This window comes from Medicago truncatula, chromosome 7 (assembly GCF_003473485.1).
Source record: "Medicago truncatula cultivar Jemalong A17 chromosome 7, MtrunA17r5.0-ANR, whole genome shotgun sequence".
Taxonomy (NCBI): Eukaryota; Viridiplantae; Streptophyta; class Magnoliopsida; order Fabales; family Fabaceae; genus Medicago; species Medicago truncatula.
In genome coordinates, this window is record NC_053048.1 from 41,863,928 (window position 1) to 41,888,375 (window position 24,448).

The 24,448-nt window shown below is 30.2% G+C and overlaps 1 protein-coding gene and 1 non-coding gene across 2 annotated transcripts; one reads left to right on the top strand and one right to left on the bottom strand.

Moving 5' to 3' along the window:
• Positions 1 to 7,163: 7,163 nt before the first annotated feature.
• Positions 7,164 to 7,236, bottom strand: TRNAA-AGC (transfer RNA alanine (anticodon AGC)). The gene has a single exon. It is a non-coding gene; the product is annotated as a tRNA-Ala (tRNA).
• A 5,341-nt stretch (positions 7,237 to 12,577) lies between these two features.
• Positions 12,578 to 14,767, top strand: LOC11422194 (transcription factor bHLH106). Its single transcript, XM_039827292.1, has 2 exons — positions 12,578 to 13,092; positions 14,089 to 14,767. Exons 1-2 carry the CDS (start codon positions 12,775 to 12,777, stop codon positions 14,521 to 14,523), a joined length of 753 nt encoding a protein of 250 aa, XP_039683226.1. The 5' UTR covers positions 12,578 to 12,774; the 3' UTR covers positions 14,524 to 14,767.
• The last annotated feature ends 9,681 nt before the right edge of the window (positions 14,768 to 24,448 follow it).

Consider the following 24,448-nt stretch of genomic DNA (forward strand, 5'->3'; position numbering starts at 1 on the left):
ATCAACATGAGAGAGAAGCTGAAAACACACTTCAGAAAGGGATTTACTGTGTAAATGTCTTGCGAGATTTAGCAATTTTCTGCGACAAAAATAAAAATAATAGAGGAAAAAAGTAAAAATATAATATAAACATAATAGATAAAATTGTCACAAAAGTTAAAAAAAATAAAAATAAAAATGATTGTACATATGCCCTTTGTCTTATTTTTAACATATATAGTACTAAAGTTTTCTGCTACTGTGCCTCAATCCGTTCTTGAGTAACACCTACATGTCACTGTAGCCACACTTTAATGATGCTGCATCATTTTACTCATTTTAAAAGACCGCATTTTCTGTGTTAAAGCAAAGTTGAATTCATTCATGAAACAACAAGTGAGAAACAGCAATATTCTATTGTATAATTCCACTTCAAAACCGCAAATTTAGTCAATGATAGCTGAAAGTGATCATATTTTTTTGAAGAGGAGCTGAAAGTGATTAACTAAAAAGTGCTTTTTATTTGGGTATGACATCAATCTAAATCAAAGCCACTAGTATATATTGTCTGTCGTGCTGCTACATATTATAATTTTTATTTTGAAAGGGACATGTAAATTTAATTTAAAAGGACCTTTTAACTTTTTTAGCCTTCTCTTTTGATTAGCTCAAGTGAGAAAAGCTGAATAAACTATCATAGGTTTGTGAAAATAATGATGAAACCAGTTTCATTTCCCACATATTTTTGCTATATATGATGTGCATCACATGCTTGTGCAAAATTTGAATTCGGGGTGAGATATTTAGAACCTAGTCACACGATTTTGGTTAAAGTTATATATATTTGGAAGTTTTGATAAATTATGGTATCGTAGTGATTTTATCAATCTAATTTTTCATCAACACATACTAAATTTTTATTCAGGTTTTAAGGATCTATAAAACTTGTTCTTAGGTCAGTTTTTTAAGATTAAAAAGGGTCTTAACGAATTCTATTGGAGTTAGTTGACATAGATATCAATTATAAAAAGTACTCCTTGATTTTTAAATGAGAAATGATATTTGAACAATCACTTTTTGACAATTTTTGTGACAACTTTCTCTCTCATACTCACATTATCCTTTTACTTTCTCTCTCTATTGCTTTGTTTTTTGTGCCACTACCTAAATTTCTTTGTATAATTTAGTTGTCCAAAAGGTTGTCACAAGAAATGGTTGTTAAAATATCATTGCTCTTTTTAAATTAACACCAGTCGTTTTTGTAAAAGGTAAAACTTTTTTTTTTGAATAAATAAAAGATAAAACTTTAAATCAAGTGTCACTTTATGATTTTAATGAATTGTGCTTGAGTGAGATGATTTATATATCTAATATTTTAAAACATTCACATCTATATCATTCAATTGAGTGGTATAAATGAATCCGACTTGATATAGTATATTATTTCACACTTTCAAATTATTTAAACAATTCAAATACATTATAGATTTTGAATATTCATATCAGTTATGCAAAACTCTAATTGAATCCACAATATATCAAAAGTCTTTTGTTGGCTTTGTAAATATGTTACTCCCTCCGTTCCTATATATAAGACCCTTTTGCCAAAATCACGGGAATTAAGATAGTGGATATTTGTATTAAAGTTGTTTGTAATCACTATTGTTTTTACAATTTTATCCTTTAAGAAAGAAGGTTAGTTTATGTTTTCAACATGTTATTTATTGTTGATTGAAGAAAAAGATGTATAATAAATAGGGGCATGTATGTAAAGAAATAATTAATTTAGTTGGAAATAACAAAGGGGTCTTATAAAAAGGGACAAAAAAAATTCTCAAAAGAGTCTTATAATTAGGGACGGAGGGAGTATAATTTATTTTTTAATCAGCCAAAAGCACAAAAGAGACGTAGCTATGCAGATGAATGATGACAAGAAAAGAAATAAGCTCCAATTCATAATTATCCAAGACAGTGTGACACGATGTCTTTGATTTTGGTGAATGCACGGTTCAAATCAACCGATATTTATGTTGTTTGAGTTAAGATGTGATGTTTAATAACTTATGTGGTTATTTTTGATCCAATGTAGTGAATCTCATACTTGTATCAAAGTTGATGGTTTGTCTAATGGACCGACTCTAATTCTGTCGGAAGCCCTCTTGATAATGGTGATCAAGTGGTGTGTTTTGTTGATGGGTGTTTATGCCAACAAAAGTGTAGTGTAAGTGGATGAAAAAACTTTTACTTGAGGGAGCTATATCCAAATGAATGAATGTGTTCACACTTTGAGGAAAAGATTATTGCGTGTCACATGTGAGTTAAAAATTTCATATTTAATGAAAAAATGAATGTTAATTGTTAAACTATACATGATAGTATAATGTTTTATATCTCATTTATATGTTTGTTGTTATCCTAATGTGATGATCTTTGACGCTTCCCTCATGATCCAACATCGCATAAAAAAAATGTAACTTGTGGAATCCATTCTAAATCTATATTAAGCAATACTACTTATGAACCAAGAGTAAAGAACTTGTATCTTTGTTCTCAAATGAATAAAGATGCTGTTATGTATGACTGGTTTTGGCCTTTTGCAGTTAAAATTCATGGTTTGCCTATGTATGAATTTAATATGTTGAGTGATCGGTAGATTGATGGATTGACATGTTGGATGAAGCATAAACCCAATTGGTCTAGTCATTAGAAAATAATATGCAGGAGCTGTAAAGTCAAAGGGAAAATTAATATATGTGAAGACCATTGAAGAGAAAACTAATAGTTGTAATAAAAAAATGGTGTTAATTAATGTAAAGATATTGTAGAGTACATACAGTACATAGCAGTGGAAAGAAGATGCATGTTTCATCTTTAAAATAATTAAAAACGAAAGTAAATGATAATGAGGAAGGCACTAATGCTAATGTTGCCACTTACATATGTAAATAATTGGTTTAGAGCTTAAGTGGGTTAGATCACTGTTCGAGACTATATCTGAGTAGTTCAGAAAATTGACAAAAAAATAGTAGTAAAATGCATTGATCATTGGCCAAACAAGAGCACCTTTAATTCTGTTGTATAATTGATAAAGCTAGAATGCAAATTAGAAGCTGCATCAAATTATTTCTCAGCATCATGGAGAAAAAAAGAGTGAGAAAACACACATCCTTAATGGGGATTTGATACACAAACGTACCTAATTTAATTTAAATTAATTGGTCTCCTAGATCCCTCTTTTGTGATCAAACATGAAATTCCTTTTGTGTTCGAACTGAATTATGATCTCTAATGTAAAGGTTTGGGTTCAAGTCTTATGGATAAAAAAAATATGGTTTAAAGATGTGATCTTACTTAAAATGGTTAACCAAGATTATCGACAAGATTTATTATGGACAAATCCGTGAATAATTCACACCAATACCATCAAAAATCACTTTATCACGATTTCATGCAATGTTTAAAAAATTGATATGATTCACCCGGATTTTAGCAAATAACCGTGCGAAATAGACTCTTGAAAAGTTATATTGTGAAGTATTTATTTTTCAATACGCAAATTGTTTTATTTTGACACAAAAGTTTAACAACAAATTTCAACAAGTTAAGTAGTTAAAAATAGAGTTTAAATATATGGTTAATGCATATAATAAGATATCACAACTCATTAATCGTTAATTGCAAATAATAAATAACAATTTTAAATGTCATTATCTATGATTTTTACGTCTTTAAATACACATGATATTCATCAACCATATTTATATTTAAATATACATTTGAAAAACATGGTTAACGAGTTTAAAATTATTGTTAATTTGGTTTTATGGATGGTTAATAAGTTGTGGTACATTGTTATATTCATTAATTTGACGAATTCCTTACAAAAAATAATTTAACTAATATACTCTCAAAAAATATGCATGTTATATCTAATTTTGTTGTCAAATTTAATGTCAATTTCAGGTATTAAAACAGAGCTCGTCAATGTTTGTTAGGAAGTATCCTCTCAAATAAAATAAAAGTTTGCTGTGATTTACTTTTGTAGTTCAGTGAATGAATTATGAATGCTTCTGAGTATGATGTATGGACCTCGAACTGCACTTCAATAATCGCCCATTTATATTTTATTTTTTTTGAAGAAGCTAAATGATATATATATATATATATATATAGATAAAATAATCAGTCCCTTAAGCACAAGATGTGCCAAAGGGAGCTGAGAAAGTTACAGAGAATACAAAAAGGCTACATCCGCCATAAAACAAAAACCAAAAAACAGACTTTACACAATAGTCTGTAAACAAGATAATGGGTTTTGCCTCCAATAAGAATAATCAAAAACGAACAATATGTAGTTAGCTTTCAACCACCAAAACGTTTGAAGTTTGACCCTTTCAAGAAGAACTTCCATATGAACAATTTCGTTTTGAAAAATCCTCCTGTTACGATCTTTCCAAATAGAAAATAAGACCGAAATCCAAATAATAGAAAAAGTTTGCATAGAATGCTTTGAGAATCCTCCAAGTGCACAAAACTGATTAGCATGTGAATATAAGTTTCCATTGAGCGCCGTGACAAAACCTAACCAATCTGATAGCATAAGCCATAACCGACCATAATAATCACATTGAAAGAATAAATGGTCTCTTTCCTCCTCCTTACCACATAAAGCACCACAGAAAACGTTGGTAGCCTCGAGGACATTCCTCTTGCGAAGATTATCCTTTGTAGCAAGGCGATTCAGAAAGAGCCTCCAAACAAAAATATTAACCTTTAAAGGGACCGCTTTAAGCCATAAAAACTGATCAAACTCTGCATTGATATTAGTATCCACCGTTGTTAAGTAAGAATAAGCTGAATGCACTGTATATACTTGTGACGAGTGGAGATTCCACACCCACCTATCAGAAATGTCTACCTGCAAAACAAAGTTAGCCAGCCGCTCCACACACTCCCCCACCAACTCTTCCTCCCAAGCAAACAATCTCCGTCGCCAACTCCAAGCACCCCCATCAGCCCCCCAGCCTAATAAAAACATCTCCCTCACCGTTACACCTTTATTTTCCGACAAATCAAAAAGTCGAGAAAAAGCTACAGCCAACGGAACATTTAACAACCAGAAATCCTCCCAAAACATGGTGGTACTCCCATCACCTACCTTCCTGACTAAATTATCAACCAACCACGTCGATTCGGCCAACCCCACACCACTCCTGATTTGATTTAACTGCCGCCACCAAATCGACCCAACCCCCTCACAAAATCGCACCCTCCCTCCAAACTCACCATATTTCGCACGCAACACCACATTCCAAAGACTCTCCCTATCCTCCAAAACCCTCCAAATCCAGTTACCTAACAAAGAAATATTGAACTCCCTCAATCTTTTCACACCCAAACCCCCATTCTCCTTATTCAAACAAATATTATCCCATTTGATCCAAGAAATTTTCCTAGAATCCTCACCACCACCCCAAAAAAACTTAATAAAAATAGAATCAAGGGTAGAAATGATACCTGAGGGAGCTTTGAAGAAAGAAAGGAAATAAACCGGAATGGACGACAGAACGGCCTTTAGCAAAACCAACCGACCACCCAACGATAAATTCTTAGACTTCCATCCGGACAACCGTCGACGGATTCTCTCAACTACCGGGTGCCAAAACTGAAGTTTACGAGGATCCCCTCCAATAGGCAAGCCTAAATAAAGAAAAGGTAGCCGCCCATGCCTACAATGCATAACCACCGCTGCCTCATGCAATCGAGACTCATTAATATTCACACCAAACAACATACTTTTGTGAAAATTCACTTTCAGACCTGATACAGCTTCAAATAACAAAAGAACAGCCTTCATTGCTCGAACATTGGCCCAAGACTTGACACCAATCAAAAGATTTATATTTGTTTGTCTCCTAAAAAAATCCATACCTAGTATGCATTTTGCTTTTAATGCAACCTGCATGCAATTAAAAAAATATTCAGTCCTAAAATTATGAAAAATATATTATTTTTGAGCTGCTTTGTTTTCTCCTTTAAACAAAGCACTGCATGTATCTGGCCTCAAAGTGAGTCTTGGTAAATCTATTATTTTTGCTTCTTCTAAAATTACCAATCAGCAAAAAGATAAGATTACTAATATTACTTCTCTTAATCTGGAAAATTTAGGATTAACCAGGTTCAGTGGTTTTGTTTGCGATCATGAAGGTTCTTTTCTACGTGGTTTTTATGGTAATATTGATCATTCTTGTATCATCTATGATGATATTCATGCTCTATACCATGATTTGCAATTGTGTTGTTCGACTGATTTTCGACAAGTTTTTTGTTATTCGGATTTCCTTTATGTAATTCACTTAGCTCATGATCCCCTTAATGTGGTTCATAGAGTTGGTAATTGATTAGCTTGATTAAGAAGCTCTTGAGTCAATATTGCATCGTTGGTTTGTATTATACCATTAGAAAAGGAAACTTCACATCTTATTGTTTAGCTAAGTTAGGAGCTAAAAATTCTGAGCGATTAATGATTTTAGATAGAGTTCTCCTTAATTTGTTCTTCATAATGCTTACTGATGCGCTAGACGTCTCTTTTGTCAATTATCGGCCTACTTTATTTTTTATATCAATTTGTAAACAAAAATAAAAAAGCACTACATTTTTTTACAGAAATAATTAAAATATTGAAATTGTTATATTTGTTCTTGTTCTCTTACCAACCAAAAATGAAAGAGACTCGAATATGTTAACTTCCATATAAAATTCGAGTCATAACCAATGTGAATTGAATTATACACAATGGTACCATACTTTATATCTATTATCTCAAAAATTAATCTCTATAATTGTAATTATACACAATGGTACCATACTTTATCTAATCTAATGCATACAATAAATTTAGCTTAATATCCTCTAAAAAAACATTAGCTTAGTATATTTTTCATCAATTGTGCACCTCATTAAAATTTCTTCCTAAACATGTCCTAATACTTTAGGTTAAGTTACTTTCAATGACTCTTGTGAGATAAATAAAAAATTATTTATTTATAAGAAAATAAAGTTAATGAAGGGATGCAATTGGCTAAAACAAGTAAATTAAGGAAGAGTTTTTCTTTATAAGAGAAAACGCTCACGATAAGCCATACAGCAAAAAATAACGAAAAATTGCAAAATAAAAGTAAATTTGGAGATGCGGGGTATCGATCCCCGTACCTCTCGCATGCTAAGCGAGCGCTCTACCATCTGAGCTACATCCCCTTGTTGTATTATATAGTTTTATTACTTATTTAAATAACGACTAAAGATATAAGCTGCATGTACAGTTTTTTGTTCATAAAAAAGTGAAGACTGTTTAATAATGATTTGGTGAAAATGTACTTAATTATAATATCAGTCATTGATATTCTCTTTACTGACTATCACTTTAGAGTAGGATCCTACATATATATATATATATATATATATGTAAGAATGAAAAGGAGCAGATTGGATAAAAATAGTATGCTTCCTTCATCTGTCACTTATTCAATACATTCCATGTTTGCCTTATAATTGCATAGATATCCTTTTAAGCAGATATTCTCACAAGCTTTATCATTGCTAAGGTACAAGATGTACCACTCACTGAAACAACACATTAAAGATGGAATAAAACTCAATAAACAAAAGGTAGCTAGCACAATATAAGTTTTGGGGAAAAAATAGTTTTATGTACCAATACATTTAATTCAAAAATACATTTAGATATGTTTAAATTGCATTGCTAAAAAAAGTTTAAATTGCAAGTTCTAGTTAGTGGACATTGGTATTATATGCACTCCCTCCACCATATTAGTAAGGAGGTATATTTTTTTTCTTTTTCTTTTACGCCGAAATAGCTAGTATATACTGAGTAAAAAAAAGAAGAAGGTATATTACGCAAATCCAAAAATTACTTGGGTTTGGTCTGATAATATTGGCTTGAGACCTTAATGTATGCTCATTTTAAAGTCTCAATTCAATTTTCTATAATGTCAATTTCAATAGGCTAGTTTGCTAAAAAGTTATGCAAATCCAAATCATAAGAGGTTTTATACGAGCATGCATTTTGCAGGTTAAGCATTTTTTTTATGTTCCTGATCTTTTTTTAAAGTTTTAGGTTATTTGAATTATTGTTTGGCAATAAATTTATTTACATCTTTGAGTTGATTTGGTTCGTCACATTGTAATAGTCTAATCCATTTTACTAGATATCCAATTGGGTTGATAAGGTTCCTGTTTTTTTTAGTACATATAATTAAGTTTTATCTATATTTCTTCTTCAAAAAGAAAAAGTTTTATCTATATTTTGTGTATTTTTGCGACTAAAACATCAATGAAAACTTTCGCCAATTTGAAAGACTAAACATAAATAAAAATATCTAAGGAGACATTGTCTACCAATAGTCTGAATAAAGTAAAGGTACGTGACTTTCTCTATACGTATGTCTCATTCTCGTGGATATCATTGATCTCCTTTGCTTTCTACTTTCTCTCTTCTACGGAGGTTAAAGTCACCAAAGACATGAGCTTTCAAAGTTAGAAAATTCAAAACTAATTTCTAATCGTAGGAACTAAACTTATTATATAACTATTTTACAACGACTAAAGATATACTCCTTTGAACTCATTTTTGTCGGGTTAAAATCCTCTCAATTTGCTAAAATAAATTGAGTTTTGCAATTTGGAGAGAGATAGACACAAAAGAATAGATGGTGGGTCAAACCACTAAATGAGTCCCATCATCATTAATTATTTTTTATTTTTTTTCAAAATTTTATGTCTATATCTCTCCAAATGGTAGAAATGGAGAAAGACATAAATGGAGAGGATTTTGACCATTTTTGTCATATATGATGAGCATTGAGCAGTGGGGTTCATGACACGTGTAAACCAAAAAATTAGAGAACTAGAGACAGAATGATCATATTTAACACAACAAACGACAAATTTTATCCACAATCAACATACATAATATGTATTTCTATTATGAAAGATTCATAGAAATATGTTATGATTCCTTCCTTCAAAAAAAAAAGAAAAGAAATATGTTATGATTAGTTTTGTCAAAAAAAAAAATGTTATGATTAGTTATGCATAGATTTGTTGGAGATGGTTAGAATTATGTTTCATAATTTTGCACTCTTTTTCTCTTTATTAAATTTTCTTTTTTTGAACTTTTACGGGTAAATTTTTTAACGGGATGTGTCAATATATATATATATAGATTTGCTAGAACACACCCACTAGTTTTTATGTGAGAGTGTTTTAGCAAAGTTACGCTTTAGGTGTATTTAACCACTTTTTAGTTCTTCACTTGCTAAAATACTCTTTCTAAAAAATAAGTGGGTGTATTCTAGCAAATGCCTATAAGATTTGCTAGAACACATTCACTTATTTATTTTATAAGGTGTGTTATATCAACATACACCTTAAGGTGTATTTATTATCTTTTTAATTATAACTTGCTAAAACACTCCCACATAAAAACTAGTGGGTGTGTTCTAGCAAACCCCAATATATATATATATATATATATATATATGGTGATGTTTCAAATGAGATGAGTGATTATTGTGAGAGGGTGAGAGCACAAAACAATGACCGTCAGATGTAAATAAACGGCTTTGATCCACTTTTCACATAAAACTTGCACGGTGAATCTATTTTGCCTTCTTTCTTCCCTTTCTTTTCAATTATACTTTTCTCTCTCTTCTTTCTAACCTGGAATGCAACGCCATTGTTCTGTTCCTATCTTTTCTTTCAATTATGTTGTAAAAGCACTGTCAATAAGGAAAAAAAATGAGATTTTTTTTAAAAAAATCCAAAATCTAGTGGTTAATAAAATTATTACGGAAATCAGACCTTGTTTTCTTTGTTTTTTTGAAAAAGGATGAGAAGAACAAGTAGGAATTAAGCTTTTTTCTTCTTCAATTCTTATGATTTTTTCATAGATCTGAGAGCATTTAGAGTTCAATTGAATGGAATTGAAGTGAGAATTTGAAACAGGGTTTTGAAAAGGTTGGAGAGAGACGTCATGCTTTCAAAACACAATAACCTAATTTTAAGTTTTTATGGTAGCTGCAATCTTTCTTTCTTTCTTCATTCTGAGCTTGAAACGGCGACGTTTTGTTCCAAATCCATCGAATCAGACTTCAACGTCGGAACCGCCGCAACGTAACGTGCAGAAAAATTCCGAAGTCGGAATATGAATAGACCTGACGGAGTTCCTGTTCCTAATCGTCGGAGTTTGTCGTCGGTGTTACTGTTCCTAATCGCTGTTGTTCGTCGTTGGTGTTCCGCCGGAGTTTGTCAGCGTTGTTCCTGTTCGTTTTTTGATCTAAGCTTTGATGTTATGGAATATTATAATTTATAATTTCATATTACTTTTTTAATTGAATTATTTGGTTGTTAAATTAATGAAAGAACATTAGAAATGTATTTTAGTGGAGAAGAATACGGTAAAGAAGGGGATGAAGAAAACTGAAAACTGAAAATGAGTATACGAAGGGATGGATGATGGAAAAATTGAGCAATATTAAAGCACATAAGTTACTACAATAAGAGTTTTAATGTGAGTCATTGATTTTGATCTAATGGTTGAGGTTTATTCCTCTCACCTCTCATTTTAAGAGGTCCTCTCATATATATATATTTCAAAAACAACATGTTACTATAATATTTTCAAAGATACTAGACTTTTGACCCGTGCGATGCACGGGTCTTGTCGACTATAATAGAGACAAATGAATAATCTTTAACCTGTAAGATATCGATCAATAAACGCAAATTAGATTATTAGAGATACAATATTACAATCAAATTTTTCTTACTATGTCCTTTAATGACACTTGAATCTTATCAAATTTTTACATTTTAGTTCTGAAAAGCTAATTAATTAAAGACTGTTATTTTATTTTATCACAATATATTATTGGGGCATTATCTTCACGTTATTTTTTAAATTATAAATAAAAAAGATACAATATTATATTGTTGCACGGGTCAATTTTATTTATTTTATTACTTTTATAGTTAAACAAAAAATTGACATGTAATAATTGTTTTAAATTTCTACTAACATGAAAAACAAAGTCACTTCAATTAATAGAATTTTTAAACTACACATACAGCTCTAAAAGGAATAATTACACTTTGATATTTACTAAAAGTAATAACATATTTTTCCAACCAAATACATATCATATCTGCATATATCATAGAATTTAATAATAGAAGAGATCTTATACAGTGTATTAATTATTTTGAAGATGTGCGCTCGGTTGAAGAGCTCTGTATTTTTCAAGGGATATTGCAATAGATGTAATTTAATGTATTTCATGGTTCCTAACAAAATTTTTTGAATTTCAAATTGAAGAAGTGTTGGAAAAAAATACATGATTAGGGTTAGCACTTAGCAATTAATGCGAATCATTTGGAGGGAATTTTCTAGGTTTAGTTTTTGCAAACCTAATAATATTAAAGAGTAAAGGATAAGGGATAAGTGTACAACAACTTGTAAAAAAAAAAAAAAAGTCTACAGAAACAATAGATATATACAAACGATGACACAACAGGATATGAATGAAAAGCTCATAAGTGAGGATAAATATTTGGGATTGCTGCATTTTAGAAGGAATTTGTTAGGTTAAACTGGTGCGCTGCATTTTAAAGAGAAATTATTAGGTTAAGTTGCTGCAGACCTAATAAAATTAATAAATAAGGATTAGTTTTAGTTGAGCAATTGAGATTTGAAGTATGAAATGAATTAGTTAGATGGAGGAAAGCATATGGGAATAGGGAATATAATTTACGGTATTGAGTAGCTCAAGTTAATATATAAAGCATAGCCAAGTAGCTAATAAAGAATCAAAGAAAAAAAAGGTATGTTAACTAATCAGATGATGATTTCAATGATCAACAAAATAATTGTATTGTATTTAAATTCGTATCAGAGGAGGTAGGAAAATATGATAATTTATTAAGCAACGATTGGATTAACAGGAGCGATATGTTTTTTTCAAAAAAATAGGAGCGATTCTTGATATTTAGTTTGGAAATGATTTTTATTTGTTTTTTAATAAAATGAAACATATGAGTGATCTGCTGTTTTTTTTTTGTCATGTATAAGAATAGGAGGATTTGTTTATTTCTTTAGTAAAATTAAGGAGAAAAATTAAGAGCAATTTGTTTATTTTAATTTCCGTAACTATTAACATTTTGATTAAATTAAATAGGGTGAATATAGAAAAATTAAGCAAAGAAGTTTAAATCAAGAGCAAAATTTTGCGTTTGAGTTACTTTAAGAAATAAGAGATAAAATTTGTTTAGTGTTGCATGAGATGATTAAGGAGCAAATCGAGGGTGTAATCTTCATTATCAGCCTAATATTAATAATTATCAATAAATAATCTATTTAGTTTTTCTATATCTCTCAAATGTAATCTTTAAACTACTACTTCAAACTATAATATACAAGAAAAGAAAAACAAATAAAGAAAGGGGCACCGAAAGGGATATCTTATTCTTATGCTTGGGTTTGAAACTTGAAAAATTCCACAAGGGCCAAGGCATGCACAGTGGAATCCTTTAGGGTCAGTCAAAAAGTGCAATCATAAGCATCACTTCTTTCTTCACGTTCACCACCACAAAAACTCTACCACTCACTCATTCCCTTCCCCTTATTACTACTACTCCACCATAACCTACACTAGCTTTCTATTCTATACTATACTTATAGCTACCTACACCCCCTTTTTCTTCCTTATCTCTTTCACAATGCTTCAGCAACAGATTAATAATATTGGTATGGAAAACAACTCTGAACTCTTTCAATTCCTTGTTGCTAACAACCCTTCATTTTTTGAATACTCAACACCTAGTAGCACTATGATGCAACAAAGTTTCTGTAGTTCTTCTGATAACAACAATAACTATTACCACCCCTTTGAAGTTTCTGAAATTACTGATACACCCTCTCAGCAAGATAGAGCTCTAGCTGCTTTGAAGAATCACAAGGAAGCTGAGAAGAGAAGAAGGGAAAGAATTAACTCTCACCTTGACCATCTTCGTACTCTTCTCCCTTGCAACTCCAAGGTTATTATTTTCATCATTGTTAATTATTTCATTCATTATTTGGCTTGGAAAAAATATCTTAAAGCATATTTCTTTAGATTTTCTTTTTTGTTTTTTTGTTCTCAAAGGTTAACTACTTTTTGACCAACAAAGATAATTGTTTGTGTTTTAGTTGACTAAATAATTACGCTTTACTTCATTCCAAACAAAATGAGTGAAAACATGCCTTTCTCACTTTAGTAATTTAAGTTGCCATGGAACATGTAGTACTTTACAATAGTAGAATGAGTGAAAATGAAAAAGAAAATAGTAAATAAAATTAAAGAAACTCTAGATCCTTAATTATTTTTTTGGAACTTCAACAAAATTAACAGAAATATTAACTGAAGTATTTATAAAAAGATCTTATGCATTTAGCACAAGTGGTTGGTGCGTAATGTGTGTATGAAGTGGTGGATATTGGATGTTTCGAGTTCGATACTTCCCGAAAAAAAATATGTAAGGCAATGAACTTAACTTAAGCGCTCAATCCTTAAATAGTAAAAAAAAAAAAAAAATTATTTGCAAATTGAGCTAGGGAAGTCACAAAAGTGATGCTTGAGTGAAGAAAGTAGTCACCTAAAACCTAAGTGACTTTCCTAGCATTCAAAATAACCATCAATATTTATATGTGACTACATATTTTCTAGATAATTTGAGTTTATAAGATGAGATTCATGAATCATGATGAGAGTCTCTCATAATTACGCGAACCACAACGATTTTGCAAAAGCTACGACACCTCAATTTTACAAAACCTACAAGGAGCCTCTTCAAAATCACAATGGTTTACTTTGATTATGGCAAACTCACCACATATGCAAACATGTACTAGAAGTCTAGAATGATGAATAAAGCAAAGCCTAGGTTTTGAGACAAAAATGATGAAGAAAGCAAAACCTAGGTTTTGTGACAAGATTGATTCAACATGTTAATAGTTAATTATTTATTTTAATATTTGCGTTTGATTGATTTCAGACAGACAAGGCTTCACTTCTAGCAAAAGTAGTAGAACGTGTGAAAGAATTAAAGCAACAAACATCTCAAATCACACAACTCGAAACAGTTCCATCTGAAACCGACGAAATAACCGTCATTTCCGCGGGCAGTGACATCTCCGGTGAAGGCAGACTCATATTCAAAGCCTCATTATGCTGCGAGGATCGCTCCGACCTAATTCCCGACCTAATTGAAATCCTCAAGTCTCTTCACCTAAAAACTCTCAAAGCTGAAATGGCCACACTTGGTGGAAGAACACGTAACGTTCTTGTTGTTGCTGCTGAGAAAGAACATAATAGCATTGAATCTATTCATTTTCTTCAGAATTCGCTTAGGTCTTTGTTGGATAGATCTAGTGGTTGTAACGATAGGTCGAAAAGGCGTCGAGGGTTGGATAGAAGAATGATGCCTTAACTTATCTTTACTCAATGCAGATTGATTTGCAGTGACTGAAGAGTGTGATGATGACCTCGTTTTCATTCCCTATACAATTAGTACTAGAAGTTTGATTCTGTGTTCAGTTATTTTGTAATAGGATTTGTTTGCTTTTGTTGGTTTTTCGTTTACAGAGCCTTGGAAGTAACAAGGTTATCAGTGTCTCATGTGATTTTCAAATATGACTCTCATGAATACGTAAATTTTCTATTTTGTATTAAAATTATTATTATTTTCTAGGCACTGTATTTTCATGAAAGAATATTTATTCGTGTAGAATTATTCTTGGTAGCTACTATAGTATAGGTGAGTATTATCAAGAGTAGCTATATATATAGCTAGGGTTTATGCGGTGTTTAGGATTTGCTATTTTATACTAGTACTTATTCTTCTTAGTCTTGCATTTCAAAAATAGTAGTGATATTTGAACAATTATTTTTGATAACTATAATGTCAACTTCCTTTTCCTCTTTTTCTATTGGTCAAAAACAATGGAAAGAGAAAAAGGAAGAGAGAGAATAAAAACATAATGTAAGTATGAAAGAGAGAGTTGTCATAAAATGGTTGTACAAATATCATTTCTCTTTAAAAAACAATAGGTTAATTAATGAAGAGATTAGAGCTTAAGAATGTGTTGTACTTGTAGTTTAGTAATTAAATAATAACGTGGTGTGCAAGAAGTGACACTTATGATAGCAAAGGAAAGGAGTCTGTGTTTTCTGTAAAAGCAATGCTTCTGTGAGTTTCCAAGCTACAAAAAATGGCATATTCGTTTTCTCTTTCAAATCATAGCCTGATGTATTTTAGTACTTTGATAATTCTTTTTACTGATTATACACTGATTCTAAAGAAATAATTTAGGAGAGAAAATGATGGAAGGGTTGTTGGGAAGTGGAATATGGGGTTGGATTCTACCTCAGCTCAGGTTTGATGCTGAGAGAATTTAGTTACAGTTTTGCTGCTTTTGCTTCTGAGTTTTGTTTATGACAGTGAAATGACAAAAGGGCTGTGAAATTGGAAGTGAAAGAATGTGTTTGAAAAATCACAAGAAAGGAAAAAGGTGTAATGACCAGTGTGGGAAAGAGAGCACATCATAAGAATCTGAATGTTAAAGAGGTATATCTCTCTGCATAAGTTTTAAAGCCTTCTAAGTCTGAATCCACAATGAATTATATATGCAGATGACAAGAAAACAACAAACTTGTGTAAGGAATAAGCTTTGCCCATTGTTCCACATGTCAGCACAAGATATATGAGTCTCGCTAACCAGCACCGTCAGGGCAATGGTTAAGGAATCTACAAATATAAATTTTGTCTTGAAAATATAAGATGTTATAAATTTTGTCTTAAAAATATAAGATGTTACTTTTGATAAAATAATAATTACACAACTTTTTCATGAAAACTTACTTGATTTAGATGCTTAATCATTGCTCTTAGGGCACTGGTTAACATTCTCCAAAATATATATAGGAATTTGAATTGGAGACTCAAAATTAAATATTGCAATTCTACCCGTAAAGACCGGATACTCCAAAATCAAGACGTATCTATTATCCCTCGGATACACCACCAAGAACTATTGGAATTAATATATTAAAATTTTAAAAATATTTTATCGCATACGCATAGGATAGTTCATGGATACACATGTATCCTAGAAAATATGAAGCTAAAAGAATATGAGACAAAGTTGTGATAATTTAATCAAGATGAATCAAACTAAAAATGCAAGTTGTGATAATTTTACGTGCATATACATTTCATTTTAAGAAAAAAAAAATTCGTATACGTGCATCTGTATCATATCACATATGCATGTATATTATAAGTAAATAGACAATTATCCTCATGAAATTGTAAGTTTCGTCAATTACTCTTCTGAAATTAACAAAACTTTAATTACCCCCTTGAAATTTCACAACGTTAATCAATTTACCCTCTCCGTCAAATTTTTCTGTTAGTGAACATGACGTTTTGCAAATACCCCCCTGAAATTTTGCACTTATGTGCAAAATGCCCCCCAAACTTAAAAATTTATATTATTTTTTTCTTAAAGACAAACAATTAACGATTAAATATTAAAGCTAACTATTAATTTTGGAGTTTGGAAAAACTACATGCATATATACATCAAAATAGGGAAAAATGTGTATTTTTAAAGTGATAATAATGGTTATTTCTAATAGACAAATTATTATTTTTAGGGGTTTATAGACAAATTAATAATCAGTTTTAAATTTATAATTTCTCCTTCACCATCTTAGTCTTTTAACTCCTCCAACTCCTTCAACAATTTGCTCAAACCATTTAAACTACACAACCCCCAATATTTTCATATGATTTGTTCTTATTTACACACTTTATAGAAAACTTCATTCTAACTTCTTGTTTGTGCTTCAGGCATAGACAATCATTTATCGTATACAATCTAACTCACCCCACAATACTATCAGACCGACATATCATATATAGCATATTAAGTAATATTCATGTAAAAAAGACACAAATCATCAGCAAATGAAATATGTGATTGGTATGTATAGAGGAACACTTATTGAGAAATGTCAAACACTTAGACATATATTTCTTTACCTTTGAAATTAATCCACAAATCATCACATTATTGTCACATTAAAAAATACACATTTTTTCCTATTTTGAAGCCTATTTTGATGTATATATGCATGTAGTTTTTCCAAATTCCAAAATTAATAGTTAGTTTTAATATTTAACTATTAATTGTCTGTTTTTAAGAAAAATAATATAAATTTTTAAGTTTGGGGGGCATTTTGCACATAAGTGCAAAACTTCAGGGGGGGTATTTGCAAAACGTCATGTTCACTAACAGAAAAATTTGACGGAGGGGGAAAATTGATTAACGTTGTGAAATTTCAGGGGGGTAATTGAAGTTTTGTTAATTTCAGGGGGATAATTGATGAAACTTACAATTTCAGGGGTGTAATTGCCTATTTACTCTGTATATTATATATTCGATCAAAAGATGAATCTCACAATTTTTAATATTTTAAATAAATTATATATATATATATATATATATATATATATATATATGACATATCTTACGAGAATGGTTATTTTATATGAGAATGGTGAGAATAACTAGCAATCATTAGATTAAAATTAGATGGTCAAGATTTCAAAGTCACATTTTAATAACACATGGGTCTATCCTCATTGTATCCATTCTCGTAAACACATTCACCGTACCCTTCTTCTTCCCTATATCCCTCCGCCTCTCTGTTTTCCAGATGGTCAACATTCCCGGTCGCCGCCTTTTATCTCACCCACTCTCTCAAGATCGCACCTCGTCGTTATCTATCGTTTCTTTCACTCTCGTATCACTCTCTCCCTTGCAGTCTCTTTCACTCGTTCAAACACCCAAAATCCGGTGATGGCAACAACAACAACGGCGGTGCTGAAAGAAGGACAACGGACGCGAGTCTCAGATATCGCTTTTATTTATGTATTAAGGTGCGGTGTTCAGAACAAGAGAGGTGAGGCGGCGAGATCAGATCTATTTCACGTTCTTGGTCCTCTTTTGTTTTAGTTTTATTTTGTTACAGATGAACAGATCCCGTTCACATTTCACATTATTCATGAAAATTGCTTTAAAATAACAAAACAAACACAAGTGATGACAATCTTTTTATTCAGATGACATAGATTGATTCTTCTACATACAAGTGATGAAGATGAAAAGATAAATGGGTTAGATAAAAATAATACAATAAGGGAATACACATGGTTTGTTTTTTAATCTTGACCATCTAATTTTAATCTAATGATTGATAGTAATTGAAGTTTTGTTAATTTCAGGAGGGTAATTGATGAAACTTACAATTTCAGGAGGTAATTGTCTATTTACTCTGTATATATTATATATTCGATCAAAAGATGAATCTCACAATTTTTAATATTTTAAATAAATTATTTTATATATATATATATATATATATATATATATATATATATATATATATTTGTAGATAGGCGATTTGAAAACTCACACACATAAGTGAGTGAGTCGTGGTTTGAATCCTCGTCACGATACCTAGCAATTTCAACATTTTTATTAACGAAGGTAGGATTTGTGGATTGTTCAGTTACTTTTTATTACTATAAAATTCATTTATTTTAATAAAAAGGTAAGGGCCCACCAATTTACCATTAATTTTTTATGAAGTTTTTCCCTGCTTGGAATCAATTAAATACAAGCTATGTTTTTTCAAAAAGTACGTATACAAATAATTTTCAGGATGGAAATTTGTAGTCAGTTATCCTAGAGGTGGCATTTATGCTATGTTTGGTTGAAGAGAAATAAGGAAGAGAGAAGGAGAGAAGAGAGAAAGTGAGAAGAGAAGATAGTTTTCTCTTGTTTGGAATGCAGAGAAATAGAGAGGAAAGATTAAAAAACAGTAGGATCCACCACTTTTTATCTTCTCTCCAAAGTAGGGAAGAAATAGGAGAGAGAAGTTTCTAGCCTTTGTTGTTCCAGTTTTGCCCTTGCCTTCAAATGTTGCATTCACATGATTCCTGCAAGCTAGTTGCAATGCCATAGGTACTTAAACATGAGAAGGAAAACGCAGGGAAGCTATCCGAGGCTGAAGGTATCCATTGCCAGTGGAGCAATGTTGTGGCAACAAAAGAGTAGATACAAATGGAGGTAACCTTGATGATATTATTAAATTTAATTGATTTCCATAAATTGAATTCTTTAATTTATTATCCGTAACAAAAAAAAAAAATCATTAATTAATTTGACAAAAAAATATCATTAATTTATTTGATCAAAAATTTCATTAATTAGTTGAATTAAATTAATTAATTGAATTATGAAATAAATTAAATTATTTGATGAGATTTTTGTAGGGGTGTTTTAGTCCTTTTAATAATATTAAACACTTCTCTCTTCTCTATTTCTCTTCTTTCTCTCTTATACCAAACAATACATCAAATCTACTCTATTTCTCACTTCTTTCTCTCTTACTAACTTCTCTCTCACCTATTTCTCTCTTCACAACTTCTCTTCTATACCAAACACACCCTTAGGGTGGGAATGAGAAAGAGTTTCCCACTATGGGAAAGTGATTTTTGATCATTAGATTAAATGAATAACATAATTTTATAATAGACTTTCAACACTAGATTTTTTTTTCACACTATCTCCCACCACCATTCTCTCTCCTCCATCCCCCTCACCTACCACCACCCCAATAGGCAACAGCATCCCTAAGCAGCAACAATGATCTTATGCAAGGCAATGAAACAATTACAGAAAAAAAAACTCATTTCTCTTATTAAAAAAAAAATCTGGGTTTGAAGTGAACTCTAGAACATTGCTGGAAAAAAAACTCACGAACAATATTTTGAGTAAGCTATAAAAATTTTTGAGGTTTTATTTCAAAAAAAATCTAGAACAGTATTAAATAGAAAAAAAAATCTAAGAATGAATGAAAGGTTAAAACTCCTACAATGGAAAGAGTGCCTCATAATTGCATTTCGTCTCTTAAGTTCTTCACTCATTTCCAACATTAATCCTCCACATCAAAAAAAATAATTGGTAACTTCTGTTCATTTTTGTTTTCCCATTTATGTTAATTAATCAATGGTTTTCAGCAATTTAACAGTTAATTTTGTGCATAATTTAAAGGAATCAATTGTAAAATGGTTTGGATTTGTAGAAATAGTTTGAAGATTGCAGGGCTTCACTCAAGAGAGACTTGAATTGAACATTCAATAGAAGTTGAATGCAAATTTCTTCACCGTAAATGTGAATCTAAACTTCCAATCTGAAAAATCAATATTGATGAGGTAGAAGACAACATGAAAGACGAAAAATAATATAGTGTGCACAACCCATGATAAAATCGATACTCCTCTCTAATCTAATGGTCAAAAAACACTTTCCTATAGTGGGAAACTCTTTCCTCTCCCCACCCTTCGAATTATTATTGTTCAGGTATCACATCCTCCGTCGTCTACGGATCCATATTTGAGCAGACATATGAGAATATGTATACGCATATAAGAAAAATTTAGATTTATTCGTCTTTTTATACAATGTGTATAAATTTCTGATATATGTTACATTTATGCTAAATGGTGCGAGAAACAAACTCACGAATTGCACGAAAATGCTTTGTGTCCCCACCCACCCAGTTTCCCTTTTCTAATTGTTAAAGGGTTTTTAATTAATATTAATATTAAAACTAAAATAAGTAAATAAAATATATGAAAGGAAAATCAAGCTAAAAAAGACATGTCGGTGGTAAAATTTATCAACGTTGCTAATACTTCTGCTTACCACCGCTGTTATCACCACAAAGCAATATATTCTTCACTCCAAATCTGAAATCTAGCAAAGATTATTATTCGCTCCAAATATTCTTCACCACAAAGCATTTGTTGATTAGTTTCTTCAACAAAATTAAATATTGTACTATTTAATGATTTATTTTTGTATCATTCCTTCTTTATTGAACTCCTGCATTATCAAGTCAAAGGATCGGGTTCAATAAGGGCAAGGTCCTGCACACACAATTTGATCTAACACGTCCTCCGTACAAAATACTAATTTTTACTCCTCATTTGATTGAAGAATGATAGAAATTTGATTCTTATTTTTTGTGTCGATGAGGTCCTCTATGCAAGAGAAAAATTATCATGAGGCGGGATATAAGAGCAGAGGTATTCTTCCATGGTCACAAGACCAAATCAATAATGTTTGGACACACACATATAAAAAGATTCTCCTCAAAATATTCAATCATTATTTTTATCAATTTTCTCCTTATTATTAAAAAAATATTTCTTTATGTGTGTGTGACCAAATACTTTTTCTTTGATCATGTGACCATATTAGAATTTCTCTGCAAGAGCAATGTAAGGGAGCATTTTGGCTTGTGTCGATAGGCAGTAGTGGAGTACTCCTATATAATTTCCTGTTGACACCACTGTTTTATTTAATCATTATGTGTGGAATGAGCTTAAGTATTACATGAGGAGAAATATAATATTTGAACGATTATTTTGTGATAATTTTCTCACTTATGTTCATATTGTGCTATAAAAATAAATGTTTATATTCTATTACTTTCTCTTTTTATTGTTTTAGTTTTTGTATTAATACCTACATTTTTTGTATATTTTGATTGTTTCACAAGTTGTTTAAAAAATTCATTGTTCAAATAACATTCATCCTACACGAAACATGTGTAATGAACTTTTTTTCATTTCATTAGAGATTTTTATACATTTATAAACAAAAAGTCAAAATCTATAGTAATAAAGATGCATATTTCTTTGTACCAAAAAAAAATGCATATTTCTTTTTAAAAAATAGAGTAAATTACACTCCCTCCCCTAAAAGATACTTGAATTACACTCCCCTCCCCTCTTATGTTAAAATATACACTCCCCTCCCCTCTTATTCAACACATATTAAAAACTTTTTCACTCCCTCCCTTAAGAGAAGCTTGAATTACATCCCCCTCCCCCTTATGTTAAAATCTACACTTTACTCCCTCAATATTTACTTTTTATTTCTAATAATCTAGAAAAATAATAATAGTCTAACACACTTCGGGAAAAAATATTATTGCAGGTCTATTTTAATATAATAAAAAATTGAATACATTTTTTCGCTATTTTTAATTCACAATTTCATTAACATGTAGGTTTAAACCCTATTATAAAATATGAAACAACCCAAAATAAAATTAAAATATGTGAAAAATTACTAAAGACAATAAATCATGATTATTTAAAATTTAATTTTATACTCTAAATTATCAAGTCAATAGAAAAATATTTAAATTTAATTATTATTGACATTTCAATTATAAAGAAATGAATTAATTTTTCTTAAATGATGATTCAAAATTAATATATATAGTTGGTTAAGCCCTTGTATATAATACCACATCAATTATAATAAGAAAATATCTTTAGTGATTTGAAGTTATGTTGAGCACCAATACTTTAACGATATATTTAATTCAAAACAATCCATCAAATTTTTTTTTAGTGATTATGCAATAAGAATCCAAAAGGTCCTAAAATATACCTCACGTAGAGGGATGTGAGAATAGTCTTTATCGAGTTAGACTTTGCAAAACTTTATTATTTTTTTTTGGTACAAAACTTTGCAAGACTTAAGTATGGTATAATAGACATATTCAATTCCCCAACCTAGCTTATAGCCTGTCATAAGTTTATTTTTATGCTAGACTTTTGACATGTTGAAATGACTTGTTACAATACTTTTTTGGGTGTAGATATATAAGATAAGATATCATCTATATGCTATTGTAAAAATTAATTCATCGATATTTATGAAACTCAAATGAATGACAAAATTTTTATAAAAAGTTTTAATACAACTGCATGCCTAAGCTCGAACTCGTATCGAGAGTGTAAAAAAAAAATCTGATTTAGTTTTGACTTAATATAGGCTAGGCCGTAGGCCTTTATTATTTGATCCGACCTATTCCCACTCATACTCAACTACTTCTATTTTTTTCTATTTATTTAAAATACACTTAAAATATAAATTATTTTATTTTATAGTTTATACAAAAAAAGAAGTTAACCTTTACATTTATTAAAATTAAGTCTTTAGATAAACGTACACAAAAAAAAAAGTCTTTAGACAAACACGTGAAGATATTGCAACAAATTGTGTTTTGTAGATTTTTAGTAAGAAAATAAATTTTTGAATAATGGGAAATTATTTTCATCGATGATCGTCTTATAATTGTCTTCTATAAGATTTAAATTTTATCTCCAAAGATTATAAAGTCAAATTTTTACCCCTAGATTGACTACAGTGGACATTGGGTCTGTTTGGTAAGACTACTAAACGAGCTTATAGCTTATTAGTTTATAAACTCGTCTGACAAAAAAAAAAAAAAAAACCCGTTTGGTAATGGTCTTTCATCAGGAGCTTATAGCTTATTTCACAAGTTTATAAACTATTTTTCAGATGCTATTCCAAGTAGCGTTTGAGCTTATAGCTTATTGTTTTTTCTTCCACTTTTACCCTTATTACTTTATCTGAAATCCGTTTTTACCCTTTATAACTTATTATAGTTTAAAAACAAATATATTTAACGTTACGTTTCCTTTTTTTTTTTTTTTTAATATATACAGGAGAGTTACGCTTCTTTTTTTTTACACAAGCTACGCTTCTTTTTATAAAAGGTTTGACGTTACTTTTTTAATAAATTGTTACGTACCTAGCAAAAAAATTGTCACATTTAATTATACATTATTTTTTTGTGGTGGTCGGGGTTTGAACTCAAACCTTAAATATATTATGCATTGTCTCTACCAAATGAGTTAAGCTCGCGATGACACGTTTAATTATACATGTATATATATTAAGGGACTTTTATATAATGTTAGCGAATTCTTTTGAGTGAGTTTTATCTTTTTATACATATTTTGTTACGTAAACAATATATTGTTACATTTATAATATTCGTTTTATTGTTAGTTCCTTTCAAAAAAAAGTTATTGTTAGTTATATAATTTAAATGAATATAAATATAAATTAAAATTCTGTTGGAAAAAATCATTTTATTAATAATAGTATATAAAATATATTTTAAATTAACTATTTAAATTACTAAATTTTAAGTATCTTAAAATTTCAAAAAAATTAAGTATTTTAAGTATTAATTGATATAAATTGTATTTTTAATTAAGAATGTCATTTTATGTCATTTTACATTTATCAGTTAGTTGAACCGCTAATTTTAACAAACACTTTAATTAGCTTATCAGCTATTAGTCATCATTCATTAGCTATAAACCATCCGCTATCAGTCATCAATTATCCGCTATTTTTATCAAACAGAGCCATTATGTTTGGTGGATT